A 24,858-nucleotide genomic window follows, 5' to 3' on the forward strand; every position below is an offset into this window, starting at 1 on the left:
TATAGGAAATCTTTACCTACCCTTGGGTCCCAAAGATTTTCTCTATTTTTCTTAAAGGTTTTATGGTTGTAGCATTTATATTCAGGTTTATAATCCATTTACATCATGTTTTCTCTTAGAGTCACATTCTCTCTTTTGGTCATCTCCCATTTATAAGTCCTACACTCTAGTCAATTCAGCATAAATGCTGATTCATAAACATGCATTTACCATTTGTAGGCCTTGCTCATACTGATTTCCTAATCTGTAGTGCCCCACCCTTCTTGTGCTTTTATCTCTGTCTTTGCAAATTCAGTGCATTGCCCAGACCCCAGCTCAAATGCTACTTCCTCAGAAACCTCTTAGCTGGAAATAGTTTCTTCCTGCTTGGATTACTTGTATTTTAAAATGGCATTTAAAAATATATTTATTGTATTTCCCCTACTGGAAGGGCTAGATGAGATCTTACTCACTGTGTATTCCCCAATTTATTCACTGCTTGCTGTGTGCCAGATACTATTCTAAGTCTTTACATGCTCCAACTTATTTTCGAGCAGGTTTGCTGAATGAGTTAATAAATAAATGAGAAATGTCTTCAAAATAAAGGAAACAATAGCATAATATTATTTTAGAAAACATTCTTGCTATGTCCATCTAATTAACTGTAATATTTAAAAAACACCAAATTTTATGATGAGGACTTATATACCTGGCTTAAAAATGTATCTACTTTCCATCCTCTTTATTTTAAGATTTCAGAGTACTTATGATCACAGGGAAAAAGTAGGATAACAGGAAATTTAATTTCTTATTACATAATAGAGGGACATTCCTGGAATTCATACGAACAGAAAATTTTAGTTTTTATATAGTTTTATTAATAAACACAGGGAATTATATAATACATTAAATTTTCAAAGTGTCACCATAATATTCTTAAAAGTACAAAATTCAGTGCCTAAATTTCATAAACATTTTCCCCATAAGGCAAAAGAAGAAACCCAGTAATTACAAATATATATATTTTACAGAAAAACTTCCATTTATCCTGGAAATTATTGAGATTACAAAGAGCAGACGAATTATGACTGAATTTCATATCCTAATGGATCAAGTCCCTGGTCTAGGAGCATTAGAGAGGATTCTCTTAACTTCTGTAGCAATTTCCTTAGTTCTTCCTTAGAAAACACCTGATTTTTAAAAAAGAGAAAAATGTTAAGAATGAGAACAAAAAAGAGTGTGAATTTACAGTCACCTAATCAACCTGATTAGCTTAATGCAAGAAGAAATTCCTCTTTAAGATTTATGTAGCCAGAGGCCAGTATATTAGGATAGCCCAGGACTTCAAAGCTACTTCTCTGGACCAGTCTATATACTTCTAACTGCTTAGAAATGTATACATATTTCGGATAAAAAAGCACAAACATTAAAACTGGATCCCTACTTTAAGAAAATCTAAGAACATCTAAAGAATATAAACACATCTCACAAACTTAAATATTATTACAGAGGTTATCAAATCACTAAAATTTAAAAGTGCAAATGCTCTAGAACTTACCAGATACAGCTTGTGGCGCTCAGAGGATACCATATCCGCTAACTGCAGGCATTCCTGATACTGACCGGTACTATGCAATATGGTGTGAAGCAGAAAACACAACATTGGCAGACAAAGCTTTCTCAGTAAAACCATTTGATATGTTCTTTCATGGTCTTCCTCAGCATCCTACAGACAGACATCAAGTAGTCATTCTAACAACTTTAAGCTAAATACCCTTACAAAAAAGTCAATGAATCAAACCAAAAAGCAACAGGTAAAAGCTAAAGTGTTTCTGTAAAGCTTATCATGCTAATTAAAAATAAAACAAGGCAGGGTTTCTATCATGGTATCTTCAGAGGAGTCAGAAGTCTGATAATGAAAACAGAATGCTTCTGAATTTGTACTATGTCTTAAATAAAAACATGCATAAAAGGAAAAACAGAAACTAGAGCAAAAATCAGAACAGAAAATAACAACCGTTCCCCTGGATATATACAGAAGGAAATATAGACAGATACCAGGAGGACTGAGAGGGCTTTTCATACCAACAGCAGTGACTCCTGCTGGGAAGAAGGATCAGGATGAGGGGAGAGGGGCACAGGGAGGACAACTTCATTGCACATATTTTGTTTCTTTAAACAGAGAATGAATTTATGATGTCTTTGTATAATTTATTAAAAATAGAAAAATTTAAAGAATCTGAAGATTTGCATGGGACAGAACTAACAGATACATGAGGAAAACACTGTAGAGAAAACAGTGAGCATTTCTTTATAACTATACAGGGATCTTTCTAAAAAATTTTGTGGGTACTAAGAGTGCAGAAAAAAGAACAGATCTTTTATGCCCACTACATTTTCTTATAAAAAATTGAAAACTAAAATAATTAAAATAATAAAAAGGTACCCAACCACAACAGAATTTCTGAAATAATCTTAAAAATTAGAAGGAAATCCATAGGACTCATAGTGTAAAACAAAACAGAAAACAGGACAAGCAAAAATACCAACTGGTCCTTTGAAAAGCCTAATAAGACACCTAATTAATTAAAAATTTTTTCCTTATGACAATTATATTAACCACTAAAAATCTCTTCATGTGAGAGACTATAATATTAAATTGCTAAAACATTTTCAAAGGTAGATGTAAGTGGAGGTGTGAAGCAACAGAATGTAATCTGGAAATTATACCAAGGAATAATTGTACTAAATCTGACATAGGTCAGGTTTCCACACATATGAAAAATTAGTGTCAATCTTTTTGTCCTGTTTTGAGATATAGATACATAGAAGCAAATATTAAAACGCATGCTTTGTATTTTCTTAGCTTTAAAAGGGAAAGCACCTTCATTTATTTTCTCAAATAGGAACTTACTACCTTCAGAGGTGGATTTAAAACACCTCAAGGTCTTACTCATAATTCATATTAGTGAATCCTACTAGGGGCCTAGTAAGAATAAGAAGACTGCTTCTTTCTGGGTCACTCCATTTGTACTCCAATGTACTCTTTCCCCTTATGCTAAAGAAGCAAAGTACCCCTGGCCCCTAGACTCCTTTCCACCCGCTTATTGATAACCTCGTTTCATAGGATGGATTCTGGCACCTGCCTCTCCGAAATCCTGTTGCTGCCCAATATCAGGGTGTGATCTCTTCTGCTGACTACAGGCGATTTCCATACCAGTGGGTTGGCTGCTATCAACCATCAACCAACCAGAATCATGCCTGATGGGCCCAGCAATTTGCCACAAGGAAAATGGAATAAATTGCTCTGCTACAACCTATGATATTTTTCTCATCTGAATAAAAAATCCTGTAAATTTGAAAAATTTGAAAAATCCTGTAAATATATAAAACAAAAAGATTCTTTCCATCAGGGACATGTAGTGCTTTATATGTGAGAAAAGCTCATTAACTGATATGTATTGATGTGTTTATGTACATATATGTGCATATATGTATATGTCCTATTTAGGATAGGGGGTTTGGGGGTGGGGCAGGGTCTCTAAAGAGAGATGATGCTGGAGCAGACTGCTGAAGGACGTAAGGAAGCCATCCATGCAGATATCTGGGGGAAAGAGCACTCTAGGCAGAAGAACGGCAAAGGGGCCAGAAGGCCAGAACAAAGTGAGGGGAGAGCAGTAGGATACAAGACTGGGGAGGCAGTCAAGGCCCAGCGGATGTGTGATCTCGTAGGTCAAGAAAATAACTCTGGGTTTTATTCAAAGTGTAACGAGAAGCCATCAGAAGGGTCTGAGTAGGAGAGTCATACCTCTTTGATTTTAAAAGGATTACTAGCTGATCTATATGAGGAAGGGACTGCATAAGGAAGAGTGGAAGCAAGGGAAAGACAGTTGAGGCTTCAACTAGAATGTGGTTGAGGCAGAGGTGGCGAAAAGTAGGTAAAGATGAGCTGCCTCCTCCATTCCCCCTGCCGTCCCTGTGTGCCACCAGCCTCCAACACGAATGGGTCCGTTCTGCAGTTATGTAAAAAGTGAGGTACAGATGTAAGAGTCAGCATATAAGGCCGGGGCTTTGTTGAACAGCTGTGCCTTGCACATGGTGCTAGCCAGGTGAGTGAGTGGGGGCTGAAATCTAATCCATGCTCCAGTCTACAGGTCGTGTGCACTTGGCATGGAATCTATCTGTGTAAGAGAATGGATACCATTTCCTAATTTTTATACAAGTGATATAAGTGCTATCAGGAGCCCTGAATAATTTCCTGCTTTGCTGAGTATGTAAGAGTATTAAGCTAAACTCAACTCAAAATATCATTATTTATCATTTGATTGTTCAAGAAATCTCTTCTTGTTTGGATTAGATTTGAAGAAGTGATTGAGACTGAATATTGATTTTTAAATGTTTGGTAAAACAAAATGGTATCATTCATAGCCTTCCACTCCTACTCTATTTTTAAAACACTCCAGAGTGTCTGTTTTGTGACTTTCACTATCTTTTTTTAAAATTTGTTTATTTGGTTGCTCCAGGTCTTAGTTGCAGCAGGCGGGCTCTTTAGTTGTGGCATGTGAACTCTTTGTTGTGGCATGCATGTGGGATCTAGTTCCTTGACCAGGGATCGAACCCGGGCCCCCTGCATTGGGAGCTTGGAGTCTCAACCACTGCACCACCAGGGAAGTCCCTAATCTAAGATTAATTATTAGAATAACAAAGATTTATGTATAAATAAGGCATCAAGTCTTTTCAAACCTTAAATACCATTTAATTAGCATTTTGCAACACTAAAATTTTATCTTCGTGAGCAGCAGCATGAGATAGAAGAGAAAACCCAAGGAACCTGCTAAAGGTTCGAAACTATTTATGAAGCCAGCAGAGTTACTGTATCAGGAATAGTAGCACATAGGGGCTCAAATCTAGTCTCCTGTCCCTAATATTTTTGCTTCTGGTCAAAAAAGGGAAGCCAGAGGAACTAGAAAAATGTAGTAGCAAAAACCAAACCAAAACAAACAATAAAAAAGGAGTGATGATCGCTTCTCAGCCTTTTGGCTAAGATCAAGTGTAAAAAAGGAGTGACTATACTAAGATTCAGGGAATGCAGAAGGAAAGATACCAAACATACTCCTGTGATTTTTCTGTTCAAAATAATATACCTAATATCCAAGAATCCAGCATTTACAATCCTTGGACAGATCATCAGGTCTGCAGAGGTAAAACTGAGTTACTCCCTGTTTCTGTCATGCCCCATGAGCAAGCCTCAATGCCTTTCCCTCACACCATTATTACCTGCAGCATCCTTCCTTTCTCCCACCTCAGCTCATCCAAATTTACCCAATTTGTTCAAGGTTCAGTCAAATGCTACACCTTTCAAGCATTCTGTCCAGATCTCTTCCAGGTAGAAGGAAGCTTTTCTTTTCCTAAACTCACAAAATGCTTCATCTGTGCTTTTCTTATGGCACTTAGTACTTCTGTAACTGGTTTCTCAACCCAGGCTACACATTAAAGCTCTCCAGGTAATTAAAAAAAAGAAAAAAAAAAAAAGCCAGCCAGCCCTATCTCATACCAATTAACCCAGAATCTCTGGAAGTGGAACCCGGTATTTTTTTTTTAGAATTTAAAAATATATTTTATTTGAAAATCATTTCAAACCAACTAAATTACAACAATAGTACAAAGAATATCTCAATACCCTCACCCTTTGTTCAGTCTTTGCCCTGTTTGCTTTATGATTTGCATCTGTATGTGTATCTATAAATACACATTTTTTTAACCCTTTGAGGGCAAGCTGCATAATCATGTTCCCTTACCTCTAAATACTTCAGTGTTTACTTCCTAATAAAGAGAAGTTTTTCTAATATAATCACAATGCAGTTAACGATGTCAGGAAATTTAACAGTGATGTAATACCTTAACATCATTGACTCAACACTCTCCTTTATAGCATCTTTCTTCCTCCAATGCAGGAGCCAGTTTAGGATCACATACTACATTTAATTGTCATGTCTTTTCAGGACTCTTTAAAAGTTTTTTTTTTTAATACAATTTTTAAAGGCAACATTCCATTTCAGATATTACAAAATACTGGCTATATTCCCCATACTGTACAATATGTCCTTGTAGCCTATCTTACACCCAATAGTTCCTACCTCCCCCACCCCGCAACCCCTATGTTGCCCCTCCCTCCCCACTCCCCACTAGTGGTAACCACTAGTGGAACCAAACCAGTATTTTTTAAAAGTTCTCCAGATCATTTAAATAGACAGCTCAGAGGTGAGAACCACTGCTTTATATATGTCTTACTCATTCTACTAGACTTATCTTCATATCCATAAATTGAGTTGAATACATATATAATTAATTTTTAGGTCCAGAACTTTAAAAAATTAGATTTGGGACTTCCCTGGTGGCACAGTGGTTAAGACTCCACTCTCCCAATACAGAGGGCCTGGGTTAGATTCCTGGTCAGGGAACTAGATCCCCCATGCATGCTGCAACTAGGAGTTCACATGCCACAACTAAGAGCCCACTGGCTGCAACTAAGGAGCCCACTTGCTACAACTAAGACCCAGCACAATCAAATAAATACATAAATAAATATTTTTTGAAAAATTAGATTTTACTATCCTGAGTGAACATATTAAATATGGAAAAATAGTTTACCCAAGAGTCAAACATTCCTATATTCCCTAACTAGTATTTCAGGTTAAATTATGGGATGTTCAGTTATAAGTACAAAGGTGATATAAGATCTGTAGCTACTCCTATTCAAAAAACTTTTAAAAACAGACATTATTTTTGCTTTTAGCTATAAACAATGCACACAGCTTACCTCTCTAACATCCACCATCCACCCTCCATCAACAAACAACAAGACATTGTACATTTTCTCCTTCACATCAGCAGTTAGAGCATCCAAATGCCCTTTCCAAATACCATAATCCATCTGCAAAACAAACATAAGGTAGATATATAACAGACTATAATGTATCTGTAAAGTACAGACAGGAATATACATATATGGAACATCATTCTAAAGAGTTGACATTCAGTAAGCCAAATATAAAAACAAACATCGATGGATTGCAGTTCAATAAAACACTAAAATGTTAACCATGTAAATGAGCACTATTGTCACCTGAAGGTATGTTTCATGTTTGGTTAATTATCTACAGAAAAGTAACTAAAGGGATGGCTTTTTTTCAAAGCAGAACAGTAATAAGGAAGATCACTTGTTATAATAGGAATATAACTGCTGAAAAAATGATCTCTTTAAATATATGACATGTATTTTTGAGATGCAATAGACATGTCTCATCTACATTCAACTTACTTCATATTTCTTTTCTTTGTGTTCATGAGCCACTTTCTCAGTAAAAGTTGCTTGAGGTGTCAAAGTAGGTTTTTGTGGAGCTGAATTCATATGCTTAAACCACTCATTAAAGGTTTCATGGGCTTCCTAAAATGCAAAATAAAATAGAGAAATACAAAAAAAAAAAACTGTTCACATATGTTCAACAAAGTTTTTGAAAATTTGGTTCTTAGAAATAATTTTTCAGTAGCAAGAAATAAAATCATTTAATATTTCTTTTTTATACAAAAAAAAAAAATCATGGTAAGTGTTTTGTTTGTGATGTTCACATGTTTACTTGTCTGTCTTCTTGACGAGCCTATTAGCTTCTAGAGGGCAAGGATAGAAAGACATCCAGAATTAGTCCTAGAACCTAGCCAATCACTTCATTATTTGCTGAATGAATTTTGAATGAGTATGTTGTTATTTTAGTCACAATACAGAATATCTTGCTTTTTTCAGTTATTGCCAAAAGCAGAAATGTTAAAGTTGAGAGAAGCATTCAAAGAATCTTAAGAAAACATACGTTTCAGACATCACACACACTATCTACCATGTGAAATGTTCTTAGTTGGTTAGCACTGATTAGAGGCTCATGCAAATGAAGATCAGGTCTTGTCTTCAAAGTTCTTATGGATCAGTCAGTCCCACAGTTGCAAGGGAGCTAAGATAATAAGTCAATCACCACTTCTGGAAAAAACAGTTCAAGGTCTCAGAGTGAATCAGGAAAGTCATCATAAAGAAAGGTTTTGTGGTTTTTACAATCTCACCAAGTAAGCTCTAATGCACAAATGTTCTCGGATAGCGTTATCATCTTCAGCAGGAAGTGGGCTCTCCATTCCTTGTTCCTCCCACTGGTTATAGATTTCTGCTATTGAATCCTGAGGAATTTTCACAAATACTTCTTTTGCAGCTTCGTGCTTTTTTGATGCTGTGAAAAAGATATACAGTTTTTCAATACATATGGATTTCCGTGTAATGGTTTCTAAAGGAATCAAATTATTGGTTTGCAACTTTCACAGCTACCTGTAACCATTTCAGGTCTCAAGGTACTTCTGTTAAAGGTCTGGGTGATCTCTCTACTTAAAGGCTGGGCTTTTCCTTATTTCAATGTAACAGTCACAAAAGGATTCATTAAATGCAGTTACTTTTACATACCTTTCTGTGTCTTAAAAAAAAGCAATTCAATTTTTTCAAAGCCTTGAGATTATATGCAAAATTCAGTAGGACATGAAAAGTCACTATTAAATATGTTTTGTTTCATAATACCAGCCATAACAGTGGCTGTTTTGTACCTTACCCTACTGGAAGGGTTGGAAAAACAAACAACAAAGTTCTAGAACAGAACAAAAACTTTAAAAAAAAAAGAATATAAAAATACAGCATACCCAAGAATTTCCTCATTATGGCATTGCCTTGTTTTAGTGCTTCCGCCCTCTGTGATGGGTCAAATACCAACCAGTCAATTACATCGATTTTTAAACGGTCCTCCTATTCATTTAATTGGAAAAAAGAAATGTCAATTGTGTTTTTTCTAAGATATTCTGCAAATTAGTAGAACCAGCTTATGCCTGTACTTCTAGTGAATATTTTCCCTCAGGTTATACAAAATAATGAAAGAAAATAGCTTTTCCTAGTTTATTTTCACATTTAATAGGTCTCTATTAAATTATAGAAAAAACTTACTGGACTGTGAATCTGGAATTATATATGTGATGTCCCACCAACTTAATTACGTAATTCCTTTAAGTGCTACTCTAAAATTCTTTTCTTTCCTAGATAAAACTTTCTATTCTTTTCTGAAAATAGGAATAAGTAAGCTACATAAAAGTTAGTGATTGATCGGGACTTCCCTGGTGGTCCAGTGGTGAAGAATCCACCTTCCAATGCAAGAAACTAAGATCCCACATGCCGCGGAGCAACTAAGCCCACGTGCCTCAATGAGAGAGCCCGTGTGCCGCAAACTACAGAGCCCATGTGCTCTGGAGCCCACACGGCATAAACAGAGAGAGAAAACCCACAGGTCACAACTGGAGAGAAGGTCACGCGCCGAAACGAAGGGCCCACCCGCCACAACGAAAAGATGCCACAATGAAAAGATCCCGAGTGCCGCAACTAGGACCCGACTCAGCCAAAAAAAAAAAAAAAAAGTTAGTGACTGATCAAATATCTAGAATAATCTGATGAGCAAAAATCCAATGCTCAGGTTTTTTCTATTGAAGTAACTTCCCTTAACATAATACTACTATTAAGCAATTCCTTACACAAGACCTTAAGTTTGCTGCCAATTTTTATAACTTGGCTGACAAAGAAAAATTCTTAAAAAAAGAAAGAAGCCAGAGTATTTTAAGGTAGAAGTTCACAAAAGCATAACATGAGGGATTATCAGGAGTTATATACCACACCTCTCTCTTCCCCTCATGTTACCTCAGTAGTGCCAGTATCTAGGGCTGGGGCCAGGTCATGATGACTGAATTCACCATTATCTTTCTTTCGAATATTCTCAACTACGGTTTTTGTTATAGTTGCAATATCCAAATCTAAAGAATTTTTTGAAGAAACAAAAACAAGAATTAATCGTTCACACTAATATCCTCTAAACAGTCACAATGATTTGGTAAATTTGGGATAACAATTCTTTAAAAATATATAAAGTATGAAAGACATTATAAAAGAAAATGCCAAAATTAAAAGATATTTTACACAAGTTACAGTATAGGTTATTTAATTCCTAAAACAGAATTTCACTGAAAACCTCATTCCTTTTTTACCTCGTAAGAGAAATAGGATTTAAAACTAGAAGGCTAGGGCTTCCCTGGTGGCGCAGTGGTTGAGAAGCTGCCTGCCAATGCAGGGGACACGGGTTCAAGCCTTGGTCTGGGAAGATCCCACATGCTGCGGAGCAACTGGGCCCGTGAGCCACAATTACTGAGCCTGCGCGTCTGGAGCCTGTGCTCCGCCAACAAGAAAGGCCGCGATAGTGAGAGGCCCGCGCACCGCGATGAAGAGTGGCCCCCGCTTGCCACAACTGGAGAGAGCCCTCGCACAGAAACCAAGACCTAACACAGCCATAAATAAATAAATAAATAAATAAATAAAATCTTTTAAAAAAAAGACTCTAACTAGAGAATGTGTTTGAAGGCTCCTCTTTGAACTTGCAAAGTTTAGCTACTTAAACATATTATTCAATATGTTTAAAAAAAAAAAACAAAAAACTAGAAGTCTAAATGTTACTAAAGCCAAAATGATAATCTGCCTACAAAGCCCAGTAGATGAAGTTCTCAACCATTTTTACCTGCTTCTTTAGCCAGCTCCAGGCAATGGTGGCGCTGTTCAAATTCTGTAACACCTTCCAAAAATAATGCATACTGGGCAACAGCGAGGTCTTGAGGCAAATGACAGGTATAAAATGCTATGAGATTTGTATGTTTCTCATTTATTAAAAGCTAAAAAACAAAAGAAGGATCAAAGCATGTCAATAATAAAAAAAGTTCTAGGATCAACAGTGCTTTTTAAAAAGTTCACTTCAAAATTTCAAATATATTTAGGAGAGATTCATACAGATATAGATCTGTGCTGCTAAACAGAATTTTATAAATTCCAAAAGAAAGTACTTATGACAATTAAAAGACCTTTATGGATCTTGATGACTCTCCTGCCACTAGATATTAAAATATTATCATTCTGATTTTTGTTTTCATTAAAATGGTAAAAAAAAAAAAGAATATAATTGTGGTTTCTCAAAGTTTACCTGTATGTATGTCTTTAAAACCTCAATGGAAACTTCTTCCTTCATAGGAAAAAAAGATATAATTATTAAATTATAAATACAACTGCTTATGTGTACCAGCAATATATCTAATAAAAATTCCGCTATAATGATTTAATGACTTTTAATATTTACCACTGAGCAATAACTACATGCAATAACTAAGTGCTTAGCAAAGTTCATGTATTGCCTTACCCTAACTCTTTGTGGGTAGTTACTATTATTGTTCACATTTTACAGAGGAAGAAACTAAGACCTAAGGAGGTTTTATTTACCCAGAATTACACAGCTAGAAGCTGCTGAGTAAGAATGTGAATCCAGGATTCTTACTCCAAAACCCAAGATTTCAACTACTGTGTCATTCTGCCTTCTACATGTACTCTGACCAAAATGTTACCAATCATTTAGGACAGAAGAAAAAGAAAAAAGAAAACAAAGGTTTAAGATCTCAGATAACTTAGTCTGGTTCAGTTAGCTTAGTTGGTTGATTTAGAGTTGGGTACTGATGAGGATTAAAGTTATAAACTGTCCAAAAACCAGGTAACCACCAGCATTCTGCAGCCACAGATTAGAAACCTAACAAGTAACCTGCAGTGAATTATCATCGAGTGACCATATGAGACTATGATCACCATTTCCAGAAAACAACAACCAAAAAGTAGCATGTTTTCCTGACAATAGGTGTATAAAGCATCAGTCTTATAGAGAAGGGTATACAGCTCATTTTTATTTACTTTGGTCTGTAGTCCCAGAGTGCGGAAAAACAAAATGAGGTGAGTCATGAAGCGAAGGAGGTGTCCAGGTAGATTGCTTCTGCTTTTGGAAAGCCATTTGCTAAATTCCTCCATCAGACCTATAAGCCATCAAAGCAAAGATGCAACAATAGGGATAAAAATCAAAAGAAGAGATATAAACACTATCCAAGGACATTTATTGTATTCCTATACCACTACCAGTTCACTATCTCATTGTTAAGAACCATCATATAAAACAGACTCTGGATTAAATTCAAACTTTATTTTCTAAAAATTAAGTAAATAGTTGCATTCAGATAGGTTGATATTTATAGAGATGATAAAATGTGGTAAGTCATATGCACTGTTTTGATAACTTTTTACAAAATTACTAAAGAAAACAAAGAACTCATACAAAGTGAAACAAAATATATCTTACCATCAATGTCTCCCAGGATAAGGAATTTTTGAACTATATGATAATGTTCTTGATTCTCTTCCAGAACTCTCTGAAAAAATTTTTACATTTTCCATAAATCTACTATGGTCATTCTGCAGTATGTACTCATTGGTAAGCTAAAAATGTCAACTTTTGAAGGAACATATACAAAGAAAAAGCTGGAAATGAAGGGTCTTAGGAGACCAAAATAAAGTAAAATATGAGAAAGATACTGCCCTTGGAATATATACTCAAGGCTGAACATTATCTTTGAAAGCAGAGAATTGCGATAAAACAATTTAATCTCTGTGAGTGTTATGAAACTTTTATTTTTTATATTTTACTACAGTTTTCCTTGGCAGTCCATGGTGAACCAGAAAAGAAGGGCACATGTGACCAAATCAAAATAAACTGCAAGATTTCCTTCAACATAAACAGTGGTTCTTGAAAGCATTCTTTGGGTATTCTCTTCTGCAAATGGCACCAAAAGTAACAAAACCCATCAAAATAGTGATTAGGCACAGAGCAGAAATAATTTACAAGTAACCTGCTGTTGGATTTTTTTCTGAAGCAAATAATTCATATATTTTTGGTCAAATACATTTTGACTTTAATTTGTCTAAATTTTCTTCTAGCATTTTTTCTTTTTTACATTCAAATGTTTGCTCCCTCTGGAACTGATTTTAATACATGGCATGAAGCAGAGATCTAGCTTTGTTTTCTTCCAGATGGAAAGTCAATTATGTCCATACCATGTATGCAAATAAACCATCCCTCTTCCTCTGAAAGGAAACGTCATCTCTGTCATCTACATCTATTAAGTTCTCATATATATTTGGATCTAATACGGATTTTCATATTCCAATGATCTATTTATTCCTGTGACAATTCCATACTGTTTTATTGTATCTTTATATTGTTTTATTATTGAGGAAGGCAAATACCCTATTAACTATTGTTCTTTTCTTGCCATTCTCACTTATTCTTCTACTTGGAAATTTTCTGTTCAGAAATAATGCCCCAAAGCATTAGGTTTCAATGTTAATTTTGGAATGACTGATATTTATATCAAATCACCTCATCCAGGAATGTGGTATATCTATTTATTTGTGTCTTTCAATAGGATTCTATAGTTTTTTTTATGAAGGTCCTCAAACCCTTGGTTAATTTTATTCCTGGGTATCTTATAGTTTTGGTAATTTAAATGGGACTTTTGCAGGGAGCTAAATCCTTTTCTAACTAGCTGTAACAATTACAAAAAGGATATGATTTTTTCATAACTTTGTCTTGAATTTAGATACTTTAAAAATTCTCTTATTAATTCTAGTAACTTACTGCATCTTGAGTTTCTAGATTTACACTCTCATCATATGTAAATGCTCCCCCGTTTCTAAATTTGTATCTATTCCTTGACTTTGTTTTATTTTCATTTATTGGAACCTCCAAAACAATAGACTGGTAAAAAAAACACTTGATAGAGAAAGCATTACATTTTTTTTACTATACAAAGAGCTCTTATACAATAATAAGGAAAAGATAAAATCCAACAGAAAAATAGGTGAAAGCTCTAAATAGGAAATTCAAAAATGGTCAATAAACATAGGAAAATTTGCTCAGCCTTATGAATAGACAGGGAAATACGAGAAGAACAGTGAGTTTCTATTTCCCACCTAATCTGATGGATTGGCAAAAAATAAAAAAACTGTGATATCTGGGACTAGTGAGAATGCAGGGAAATGGCCACATTAATAAATTATTTGTAGGAGTATGAATTAATTGCTACAACAAGGGAATTAACTTAATATACATATACCCTTTAACCCAACATTCCTGCTTTTAGGAAACTTGTAAAGAAACAGGACTAGTAGATAAGCATAAAAAAATAAGAATAAATAAACAAGAATGTTCATTGCAGTGCTAGAAGCAACCAAAATATCACCAAAAGGGGAATGATTAAAAAAAAGGATATGTCATTCTATAGAACATTATATACCTATTAAAAATAATAAGTTAGGTTAAGTTAATCTATATCCACTAACTCAAAGACAGTATCATTAAATGGGGGGAAGAAAAAAGCCATAGACTAATGTAAGGTAGAATGATGTGAAAAACAACCTCAAAAACCAAAATCCTATACTGGAATATCTACATTATCTACATATATTTGTAAGATTATGGAGAAGGATATGTAGGATACGTATCAATGTTTTATCATCTCAGTGAATGAGAATAACCATAAAGAGGTTGGGAGGAAGTTTTATAAAGGCCTTACTTACACATCTTTAGATTACTTTGTTTCAAGTACATACTTTGGTTATTTAAAAAATTTTTTAAGATTATTACTTTAAAAAATACTAGATTATTTTGAGATTTAGGAAAAGAAAGTCTTGTTAATTTTCCATTATATATTTTAATTTTTCAAAAAGAAAGGGATAAATTAGCTTACATGCATACCATATATTTAGATGAAACCAATCCTAAACCAAATAAACAGAAATGATGTATCATTTAAATATGCAGTTAAGTTTTTTCTTTTTAAAGAATATCTCTTATATGAATAAGAGGTGAGGAAAGGAAAAGAGAATATAACAAGATTTCACATACTTTTGTGCCTTTCAGCTACAGTGCACAACAATGTAACATTTAGTTTTGTATTCCAGTTATACTAAAATATTAATATTTACCTTTTTATCAGTAGCTTGAAGTTCTTCAAAAACCTTTTCTAAGGTCCAACTTTGAAAGAAAGAACAAGGAAAGGGATAAAATAACGCTAATAAATAATATGAACAAAGACTACAAAATAAAAGTTCACAGAGAATACTACAAATCCTCATGATGAAAAACAAACCAACTCACTCACTTTGCTTCCAAATATTCTCTAGGGAGTTCTTCAGTTTCATCCAGAGTTATTACTGATGTCCGGATCTCCTGTTCTACCAGACTGTCCACCATCACCCGAAAGTAGGCCCACACTGTGTCTTCCCAGGTGTCACAGACAGGAAGCAGCTTTACCCCATTTCAAAACAGAAACATGCATACATAGTCAACAAAAAAGAAAGGAAAAGCAGTTACACCCACTTATATGGACTATAAAGTCACTATAATGACATAAGACATAGTGGATCGTAAAATATCATACCGAAATAACCTCCTCCCTCCACCCCTCAAACCACATCTCCTTTTTTTTTTTGGCCGCACTGCACAGCACGAGGTGAGGGATCTTAGTTCCCCAACCAGGGACTGAACCCGTGCCCCCTGCAGTGGAAGCTCAGAGTCTTAACCAATGGACCGCCAGGGAAGTCCCTCAAACCACATCTTCTAAGAAGTCTGAACTATTATGATTTTTTCCATGATGAGTACACAATAGCATCAATTTTCCATGCTGATATAAGATGGTGTTTCAACTAATTATGGTAACATTCCTCAAAACAGCTGTAAAATGTAGGGGGTAGTAGGAGTTGTAAGAAGCACACACACATGTGAGACAATTCAAACAGTCATTGTGCCTTTGTGGAACACTTCTGGATAAAGCTATGGGAACCATAAGTCATCAATAAATGTGTATTGGAATTAAATTTACAATTCTTAGAAACTGAAATCTGATTTCATGTATTAAAACATCATTTGGGGGACTTCCCTAGTGGTCCAGTGGCTAAGACTCCACGCTCCCAATGCAGGGGCCCCAAGTTTGATCCCTGGTCAGGGAACTCTATAGATCCCACAAGCGGCAACTTAGAGTTTGCATGCCACAACTAAAGATCCCATATGCGGCAAAGGAGATCCCGCGTGCCACAACTAAGACCCACCGCAGCCAAATAAATAAATTAATTTAAAAAAAAAAAAGTAAGGGCTTCCCTGGTGGCACAGTGGTTGAGAATCTGCCTGCCGATGCAGGGGACACGGGTTCGAGCCCTGGTCTGGGAAGCTCCCACATGCCGCAGAGCAACTGGGCCCGTGAGCCACAATTACTGAGCCTGCGCGTCTGGAGCCTGTGCGCCGCAACAAGAGAGGCCGCAATAGTGAGAGGCCCGCGCACTGCGATGAAGAGTGGCCCCCGCTTGCCACAACTGGAGAAAGCCCTCGCACAGAAATGAAGACCCAACACAGCCATAGATAAATAAAAATTTTTAAAAAAAAAATTTTTTTAAATAAAAATAAAAAATTTAAAAAAAAAGTAAGATTAAAATAAATAAATAAATAAAACATCATTTGGTGTATGAGATACATCAAATTAAGTACCTCAAGTTACTATTCTATTTCATGATTATCTCTATCACTGCTATTATTAGTAGCTTAAGCTTATACGATTATTATATATGGTTATATATATGACATATATATATGATTTCATTCCATAGAAAAAAAATTATTAAAATAAATTGCATACCTGCTTGAGATTCCCACTTAAAGCTGCATAAATTGCTCTCTCATATCTATTAAAAAGCTCCTGAAATACAATGAATATAAATAAAATTGAACTACTGTTTTTCTTAGTATGTCAACTTTTTTCATAATCTGGAAATCTGCAGTGTCTTCTAAAATGAACTTATTTACTCACCTGACAGTTTCTAAACTTTAGTAAAAGATCTAGTGGGGGAATAAGAAGGAAGGACCCCTTAGTTTGACATAGCCAATGCTGAGATCTTCCTGAAAAGTCAAATATCTAAATTTCAAATACAGAGTGAAAGCAGATTCAAATCTAATGGATGCTTTGGTTATTTATTACAGTCAAATTTTATTCCAGATAGAATCTGTATAGGTGTTTTCCCCTATAAAGTTCCTAAATACCTAATACTACCTGATACTGACCTAAGAACAACATCCAAACAAGGCACACTTGGAGCCTGTCACGCATCCGTTTGCATCAAATTCCTAAGTAGAATTAATTATATTCATCAAATTATCCCATTTTACTTCTGGATTCTATTAATGACATTTCCTGTTTTCTCATCATCCAAACAAGAGACTTCAGAGGCCCTCACTATACAACTGAGTCCTCCTCTGCGTTGTTTCCAGTTTCTGGTCCTGACCATTTTTGTTCCCTTCTTTTCTACTCTCCATATTAACCCAGGACAGGCCCTTATTACTTAGTGTCTGAATAACTCTGACAGGCTCCCAACTAGTTTCTCAGTATTTAGTTCATTCAATTTTAAGCCTATTTTCCACTGCCATGCTAATCTTCTTAAGGCACTGCTGCCATGTGCCCTCAAGGTTTTGATGGCTCACCACTGTCTATGGTATGAAGTTCCCATTCCTTAGAGCAGCACTTGAGGACCACCACTGCCTGCTCCTAATTTACCTTTTTCAGTCATCTTCCCATTACAGTCAGTTCTGTTACAATGCTTGTTTTGAAAATGTGAATTTGTTCCAATGCAATTGATATATCAAGGAACGATTTGAACATAATATAAACTTCCCATTTCCTTATGCACAATTTTGTGCACAAGAAGCATTAGCTGAATACAGAAAACAACACCTAACTGAACCAAGCCACTTGGAAATACACAAAACTGACACTCCTCAAACATCTACCAGCTCCCTGAGCTCTCCAGGTGTACGATAAGCTAAATCCATCCACACCAACTGTTACAATTTTGTTTCATTTCAGATAACCTCCTTCTATCACTTCTCAATAACTTACAAGCTGCAACCCTCTGACACCTCATTCCACAAGCAGACTCCAGTTCTTTTTCAAGGTAAACTGCCATATTTACTGCAGCATTTATGTGTTTATTTAACAGTGTGACACTGTGCTGTTTTTATTAAGTTTTTAACTTTTTATGTGTCACTGGTGGTTTTTGAGTACTGTGCTCTTAATTCCATTTTCCCTAAAAGCCCTGTGGATTTTCTGCACAATTTGTCAGGCGGTAGTGATTTTCAGGAATGCGTAGGTGGTGTCATGACAGAACTGACTGTATTTCCTCTTGTGAGCCTTCTACTCCAACCTGGTAAACCTACCTTCCCTTGAGTTTTCCCAACCTAGGCATCCTACCTAGAATTCCTTCCTCTGCTTTTCATGCCCAACAACTCAAATCCTAGTAATTTTTAAAAGATCGATTCAATTCTCTCTCTTTGGAAGCCAGCCCAGTGCTTAATCTGTGACTTCATTTGCTACCTTTTTTTGTATTTTTGCCTTATTTCAGTGCTTAATTCTTAGTACTCAGTGTGTCTGAATAACTCTGATTCGTAAAGCCTACCCTGTTCTTCAATTTGGTTGGAAGTTCTTCGAAAACAGGAACTTCAGTCTTAAACTACTCTCAACATTTCATAGCATCTTCAGCAGGCCTTCAGTGAATTAAGAGTAAAAATCAGTATCAGTAAATATTTTATTATATCTTACATCTTCTGCCATTCTCCAACAACTTATTTTCCAAATGCATCTATATGGATTCCCTTCAACATGTTCTAATTCTGTTCCTATAAAACAGTAAAAGAAATAAAGTTTATAGTTTAAAATGAGATCTCCTAATTTCAACAATTTCTAAAAACAAAAGCTATACTTCACAAAACTGCCATTTAGAGCTAAATATATCCCCAACTCTCAGAATAAAATCAATTAAAATACCTCCGTTAACATTGGGGTCATGATAGAGCTTCCAGCCTTCAAGTGTTGCAGCTCTCCATGCCTGACCACAGCGTTTGCAGAGTCGTTGTGCCTTCAGAAACAAGAAAGAGCGGTTGGTCATATAACCAATGCAGTACTGAAGAAGGACTTGTGCCTTAGAGAAAAGTACAAGCAATTTATGAGGATTAGATAACTTATGGCATAGATGTCACAAAGGATGGTGTAGACAATCAGTAATGGCGTTTCACTTTAGCCATATGCATGTCTTTCTGTGGTCTCTGACCGCCTGCCTGCCTGCCTTCCTTCCTTCCTTCCTCCCTCTCTCCCTCCCTCCCTCCATGTGGTCCCTCCATCCCTCCGTCCCTCCCTCCCTTCCTTCCTTTTCTTTCCCTAATAGTCCCTTTGCTCTTTGATTCTGGGCTTACCACTAGGTGTCCATGGTGCCCACAGGCATGTAATTCTGCTAGAGACAAATGGGCTAAAGAGGCTGATGACCCCTGATTTATGTAAAAGTATTACAAAAACACTGTTAGTCTCTATAATGACAGGGTGCTATTGCTCATTCAGCCCATAAAGATGATATTTCTTCATGTTAAATGTGACCAATCAGATGAGCTTGACATACCAGTGAGACAGAAACATGTTTGTTGGTCCATCATCTCTTTAGGAACCATCTCTCCCCATTTAGTTCATATGGTTTGAGTAGGTCATATGATTCCATCTCTGAACTCAAGGATTAGGCATGTGATCTAACAGGAATCACTCCCAGGACTCTTGCCAGAGATGTTGGGAAAGAGAGACACTCCTTTTGCTGAGGTTGCTAGCTTGCAGGAGGATATAAGGCTGGAGCTGCTGGTGGCCATCACTGACACAAATGGCTTCTTGAGAATGAAGCCACAGAGAGGAGTGTCAAGAGCCTGGGAGATACAGTATCCTAATGACATCTTCTAAGTTCCTGAATCTTGCTTTTACAACCAGATATAACCTTCTATACTTCTCTGTTCCATGAGACAATCAATCCCCCACCTGTAAGTAATTTGAGTTGGGCTTCTATCATTTGAACCTACAGAATCTGATTAATACAACCAGTTAAGGGACTTCCCTAGTGGTCCAATGGTGAAGACTCCACACTCGCAATGCAGGGGGCCCAGGTTTGATCCCTGGTTAGGGAACTAGATCCCACATGCTGCAACTAAGAGCCCACATGCCATGACTAAAAGATCTCACACGCCACGACGAAGATCCCGCATGCCGTGACTAAGACCCGGCACAGCCAAATAAATAAAAATAAATAAATAAATATTTTAAAAAAAATTGAACCAGTTAAAAAGTATCATACCCAAAACATCATTTTGGATTTATGACTTTTAAAAATTATGAAAGCTATGTAGCAACATGGAAAAATATTTTTAAAATATTTGATATGCTATCTAAAAAAGGCAGGACAAAATTTGAATGCAAAACCTTAAAAACATTTTTCTAAGTGAAATTAGCCAGACACAAAAGAACAAATATTGTATGATTCCACTTACATGAAATAGCTAGAATAGGCAAATGCATAGAGACAGAAAGTAGATTAGGTTACCAAATGCTGAGAGAAAGGGGAAATGGGGAATTACTGCATAATGGTTACGGAGTTTCTGCTTGGGGTGATGAAAAAGTTTTAGAAACATAGTGGTGATGGTTTCGCAACACTGTGAATGTAATCAACGTCACTGAAATTTACACTTGAAACTGGTTAAAATGACAAATTTTGTTATATATCTTTTATCACAATGAAAAAATCAATACTGTAATATACCAAGACTATTGACTTATTCACTTTAAATGGGTGAATTGTATGGTGTTTGAGTTGTATCTCAATAAAGATGTTAAAAAAAAAAAAACCCTGGAAGTATACTATGTTTACGATTATATTAAAAAGATGTACGAAAGAAAAAGGTTTGTAAGTAAATTTTAAAACCCCCCTATCTGTGATTATGTAAAGGTAGTGGGACCTTGAGAGTTTTTATTTTTCAAGGCTTTCAATAATGTGATTATATTTTTGTTTTGTTTTTAAAAATACATCCTTGTTTGCCATTGTGATTCCTAGTATCCTGCACATCACCTGGCAGAGTGGCTGGGACTCAAATATTTTCTGAACAAATGAGTACGTGTTACTTCTTTTCTTTCTTTCTTTCCTTTTTTTTTTTGGGCCGCGCCACCCACGTGGCTTGCAGGATCTTAGTTCCCCAGTCACAGACTGAACCCAAACCCTCGGGAGTGAAAGCTCGGAGTCCTAACCACTGGATCGCCAGGGAATTCCCCTTCTTTCCTTAATTAAAAAATAAGAATGATGTTTAATAATCCAACACTTACTACTATAAAAATTACTTAATATATGCTAGTGGTTTGTAACACAGAAGAACAAACAACACTTTGAGCTAACATATTTCTATCTAAAGAACATCGCCGAGAGTACAGCAAAACAGGTACAACATAATATCTGAAGCTTGAAGCTCCTATGCATCAGACTACCTCATCTAAAAAGTCCACAAAGCCATCCAGTAAGCTGTCTAATCACATACTTCACATCTTACACACAAGACCTTAACTATCACAAAGGAGGTTACTTTTTTTTTTTTTAATATATTTATTTGTTTTTATTTTGGGCTGTGTTGGGTCTTTGTTCTGTGCGCGGGCTTTCTCTAGTTGCAGCGAGTGGTGCGCAGGCTTCTCACTGTCGTGGCTTCTCTTGTTGCAGAGCACGGGCTCTAGAGCGCAGGCTCAGTAGTTGTGGCACACGGGCTTAGTTGCTCCGTGGCATGTGGGAATCTTCCCGGGCCAGGGATCGAACCCATGTCCCCTGCATTGGCAGGCAGATTTCCACCCACTGCACCACCAGGGAAGCCCAGGAGGTTACATTTTAAAGAGGTGAAGTTAAAAGGAAGAAATTTGAGGGGATCATAGTCTTCAAATGCTAGACAGTGTCAACTGTAGAAGAGCAATTAGGGTCAGACTTATTCTTAACTCTTAAAAATCCAAACTAGAAATAGGGACTTCCCTAGTGGCGCAGTGGTTAGGAATCTGCCAACCAATGAAGGCGACACAGGTTCGAGCCCTGGTCCAGGAAGATCCCACATGCCGCAGAGCAACTAAGCCCATGCACCACAACTACTGAGCCCGTGCGCCTAGAGCCCGTGCTCCACAACAAGAGAAGCCACCGTAATGAGAAGCCCGCGCACCGCAATGAAGAGTAGCCCCCACTCGCCGCAACTAGAGAAAGCCCACGTGCAGCAATGAAGACCCAACGCAGCCATAAATAAATGTACTAAAAAAAAAAAAAAAAAAAGTCTTCATTGAATTTGTTAAAAAAAAAAAAATCCAAACTAGAAATAATGGGGCTATGCCTAGGGTATGCAGTACACTAATGAGAAGGCAAAGTTTGACTCCTTACAAAGAATTTTCTACCAGAGTTGTGTAAAATGAAGTGCACTGCTTTCTGAAGTAATGTGTTCTTTATCACTAGAAATGGTGGAACGGGAGTTAGATCCAGAAATACTGTGAAAAAGATTACTGCATTGAGGAGGCACTCTCAGTGGTCACAAAGATCCTTTCCAACTTACAGTCTGTGACTTTTTGGTATTGGACAAGCAGGGTATACATCATTTACCTCTTCTGTCATTCCAGCACGAATCAGAGTGAAAAGATATTTAAGTAATCTGACTTCATCTTCTCTATCCAGATCATCAAGGGGCATCTTCTGTCTTATGGGAGCATCAGGGTCCTACAAAAATTAATTAATTAATTAAATCATCAACTATAAATTCTTTATATGCACAGACAATTTAAACATCATCAAGAGATGATAAATGTCTCCTGAATTACATACTGAAATAAATTCACTGAATTTAGTTAAGTAACAAAGGGAATGAAAGTGTCACAAGTGTCCCAAATAGCCACATAGCTTTCTGCTGCCCATTCAAAACAGACTCTGTTGGCCCACAAAGGTGCATACTTCAGTCACGCAAGCTGGAAACAGCCCTAGTCCAGCCCAGCAGCTCTAGAAATTCTACTCATAATTCAAGCTGACTGGAGCTTTACCCTGTTGTAGCAACTACATGGCCCAGTTAATCCTAAACAGAATGAGGCCTAGATGGAGAATGAGCAGAGGAGAAACTGCAGGAATCACAATGCATTCTGTGACTAGAAGGTGCTTAGCTGGTTCTTTCTGAGAACATATGAGAAGAGAGCCCAGTATGGGACTAATGCTACACAAAGCACACCAACACCCAACAAAAGAAATTTTAAAACAGATTTCTAATAAATACCTCCACCCTCAGTTATTCCTACCAACTACCTTTCACAAATAAAAAGAAATGTGCCTTTGAACACTGGGGATAACATAGTGTCCTCACTTTTGCGGCAAAGAGCACACATGATCTACGTCAGCGGTCCCCAACCTTTTTGGCACCAGGGACCGGTTTCGTGGAAGACAATTTTTCCACAGACGGCAGGGGGGTGGGGAGGGGAGCTGGTTCAGGCAGTAATGGGAGCGATGGGGAGCGGCAGATGTAACTTCGCTCACTCGCCTGCCGCTCACCTCCTGTTGTGTGGCCCGCTTCCTAACAGGCTGCGGACCCGGGGTTGGGGACCCCTGATCTACATGATGAATTTGAGATGAAAAGCTATCTTAATGTGACTTTAAAAGAGGAGTAATTCTTATTCCAAATGTTACTGAGTAATATCATTATCAATTCAAAAACTGGAAGGCATAATAGGTCAATTGGCTAGTTTCACAAATATTTTGCAGACAGATATAATCATTCAATTATGGAACATAGTTTCTTTCTGGCAAAAGGAAATCACCACTTTCCAGATGTTAAGGGTAAATGATTTTTAGTTGCTTGCTACAGGGGTAATTTTGCTACAATTTATTACAAGAACTTGAAGTAGTTTCCCAATAATTTTCATCAAAACACACTTTTGTTACCAAATGGAATTTTACCTATTTTTTCTACTGCTACTTACTTCTCTCACTCTTCACTATAAACATTTAATTCACATGCCTCCACCTACCACAAAGCTCTGTTCCTTCATTTCTACAATAATTAGACTCCCGTTCTTTTCAAATCCACTGTTACTCCTATAACTCATATCCTAGAATGACCCTTCTAACCTCAAGCTAATTCACAAAGCTTTATTTTTTTCCCTTGCTTTCTATATAAAAGAGCTTTCATAGGTCACCACCTTACAGCTGCAGAGTCAAACCTTGCTATAAAGTCAAAATTAATTTGTTTTAATGCTGGCAAATCAAGAACACTTTCTACACTTTCTTTTACAATTTACAATCTATAGGCCACAGATGGGTTCAAATATATGCCATCAAATTCAAACGCAACTTAGTACTTTTTAGAGTTAAATAGTATATGCAGCCCTTCAGGAAACTAAAACAATGATCCAAGAAAATAAAAATTCTCAGCCTTTAGGAATAAAAATCACTTAACTTTGAAGGCAACTTCCATTTCAAAGAACACTTACCAATTCAGTGACAAGAGGACGGACACTTCCTATGTAAGAAGAGAGTTGCCGCTGTTTCAAGGTATGCAGAGTATTTTCCCTGAAAGAATAAGTACAACTTTTTTTTAAACGAGGAATTTTAATAGGTCTACTTAAAAAAGTCAAGTCAAGGAAAGAAAGAGAGCACAAACTCAGAAAAAACATGCAAAACGCTAATATAAAAGGGCATTTTAGCTCAGATGACTAATGATGTTGAGCACTTTTTCATGCCTTATTGGCCATTCACCTATCTGCTTTTGTGAGGAATCTGCTCAAATCTTTGTCCTTTTTATCCAGCTGTCTTCTTGCTACTGAGTTGTAGTTCTTTATGAACTACAGGTTCTTTATGTTTCTTCCAGTCTGCGGATTGCCACCAATTCCTTTTCTCAATGATGTCTTTTAACGAGGTTTTAATTTAGATGAAGTCAAATCAATCTCTTTCTCCTGATTACTGCTTTCTGTGACAATCGCTTATTCTCCAAGTCACAAAAATGT

The 24,858-nt window shown here is 36.4% G+C and overlaps 1 protein-coding gene across 2 annotated transcripts in view; it reads right to left on the bottom strand.

The window, feature by feature from the left end:
• Window positions 1-834: 834 nt before the first annotated feature.
• The window catches only part of NUP107 (nucleoporin 107), a 43,415-nt gene continuing 19,391 nt past the window's right edge, over window positions 835-24,858 (bottom strand). For both annotated transcript variants that reach the window (XM_082422733.1, XM_082422732.1), the window contains exons 11-28: window positions 24,346-24,424; window positions 22,478-22,591; window positions 18,826-18,916; window positions 18,601-18,677; window positions 16,648-16,707; window positions 15,121-15,266; window positions 14,945-14,993; window positions 12,261-12,330; window positions 11,822-11,940; window positions 11,070-11,108; window positions 10,614-10,764; window positions 9,746-9,858; window positions 8,707-8,809; window positions 8,089-8,249; window positions 7,301-7,426; window positions 6,800-6,913; window positions 1,538-1,705; window positions 835-1,169 (exon numbers count right to left, since the gene is read on the bottom strand). In XM_082422733.1, coding sequence (XP_082278859.1) covers window positions 1,062-1,169; window positions 1,538-1,705; window positions 6,800-6,913; window positions 7,301-7,426; window positions 8,089-8,249; window positions 8,707-8,809; window positions 9,746-9,858; window positions 10,614-10,764; window positions 11,070-11,108; window positions 11,822-11,940; window positions 12,261-12,330; window positions 14,945-14,993; window positions 15,121-15,266; window positions 16,648-16,707; window positions 18,601-18,677; window positions 18,826-18,916; window positions 22,478-22,591; window positions 24,346-24,424 — 1,888 coding nt within the window. In that variant the 3' untranslated portion in view covers window positions 835-1,061. The remainder of the gene's footprint in view (window positions 1,170-1,537; window positions 1,706-6,799; window positions 6,914-7,300; window positions 7,427-8,088; window positions 8,250-8,706; window positions 8,810-9,745; window positions 9,859-10,613; window positions 10,765-11,069; window positions 11,109-11,821; window positions 11,941-12,260; window positions 12,331-14,944; window positions 14,994-15,120; window positions 15,267-16,647; window positions 16,708-18,600; window positions 18,678-18,825; window positions 18,917-22,477; window positions 22,592-24,345; window positions 24,425-24,858) is intronic.

This window comes from Balaenoptera physalus (assembly GCF_965194825.1).
Source record: "Balaenoptera physalus genome assembly, chromosome: 13".
Lineage (NCBI taxonomy): Eukaryota > Metazoa > Chordata > Mammalia > Artiodactyla > Balaenopteridae > Balaenoptera > Balaenoptera physalus.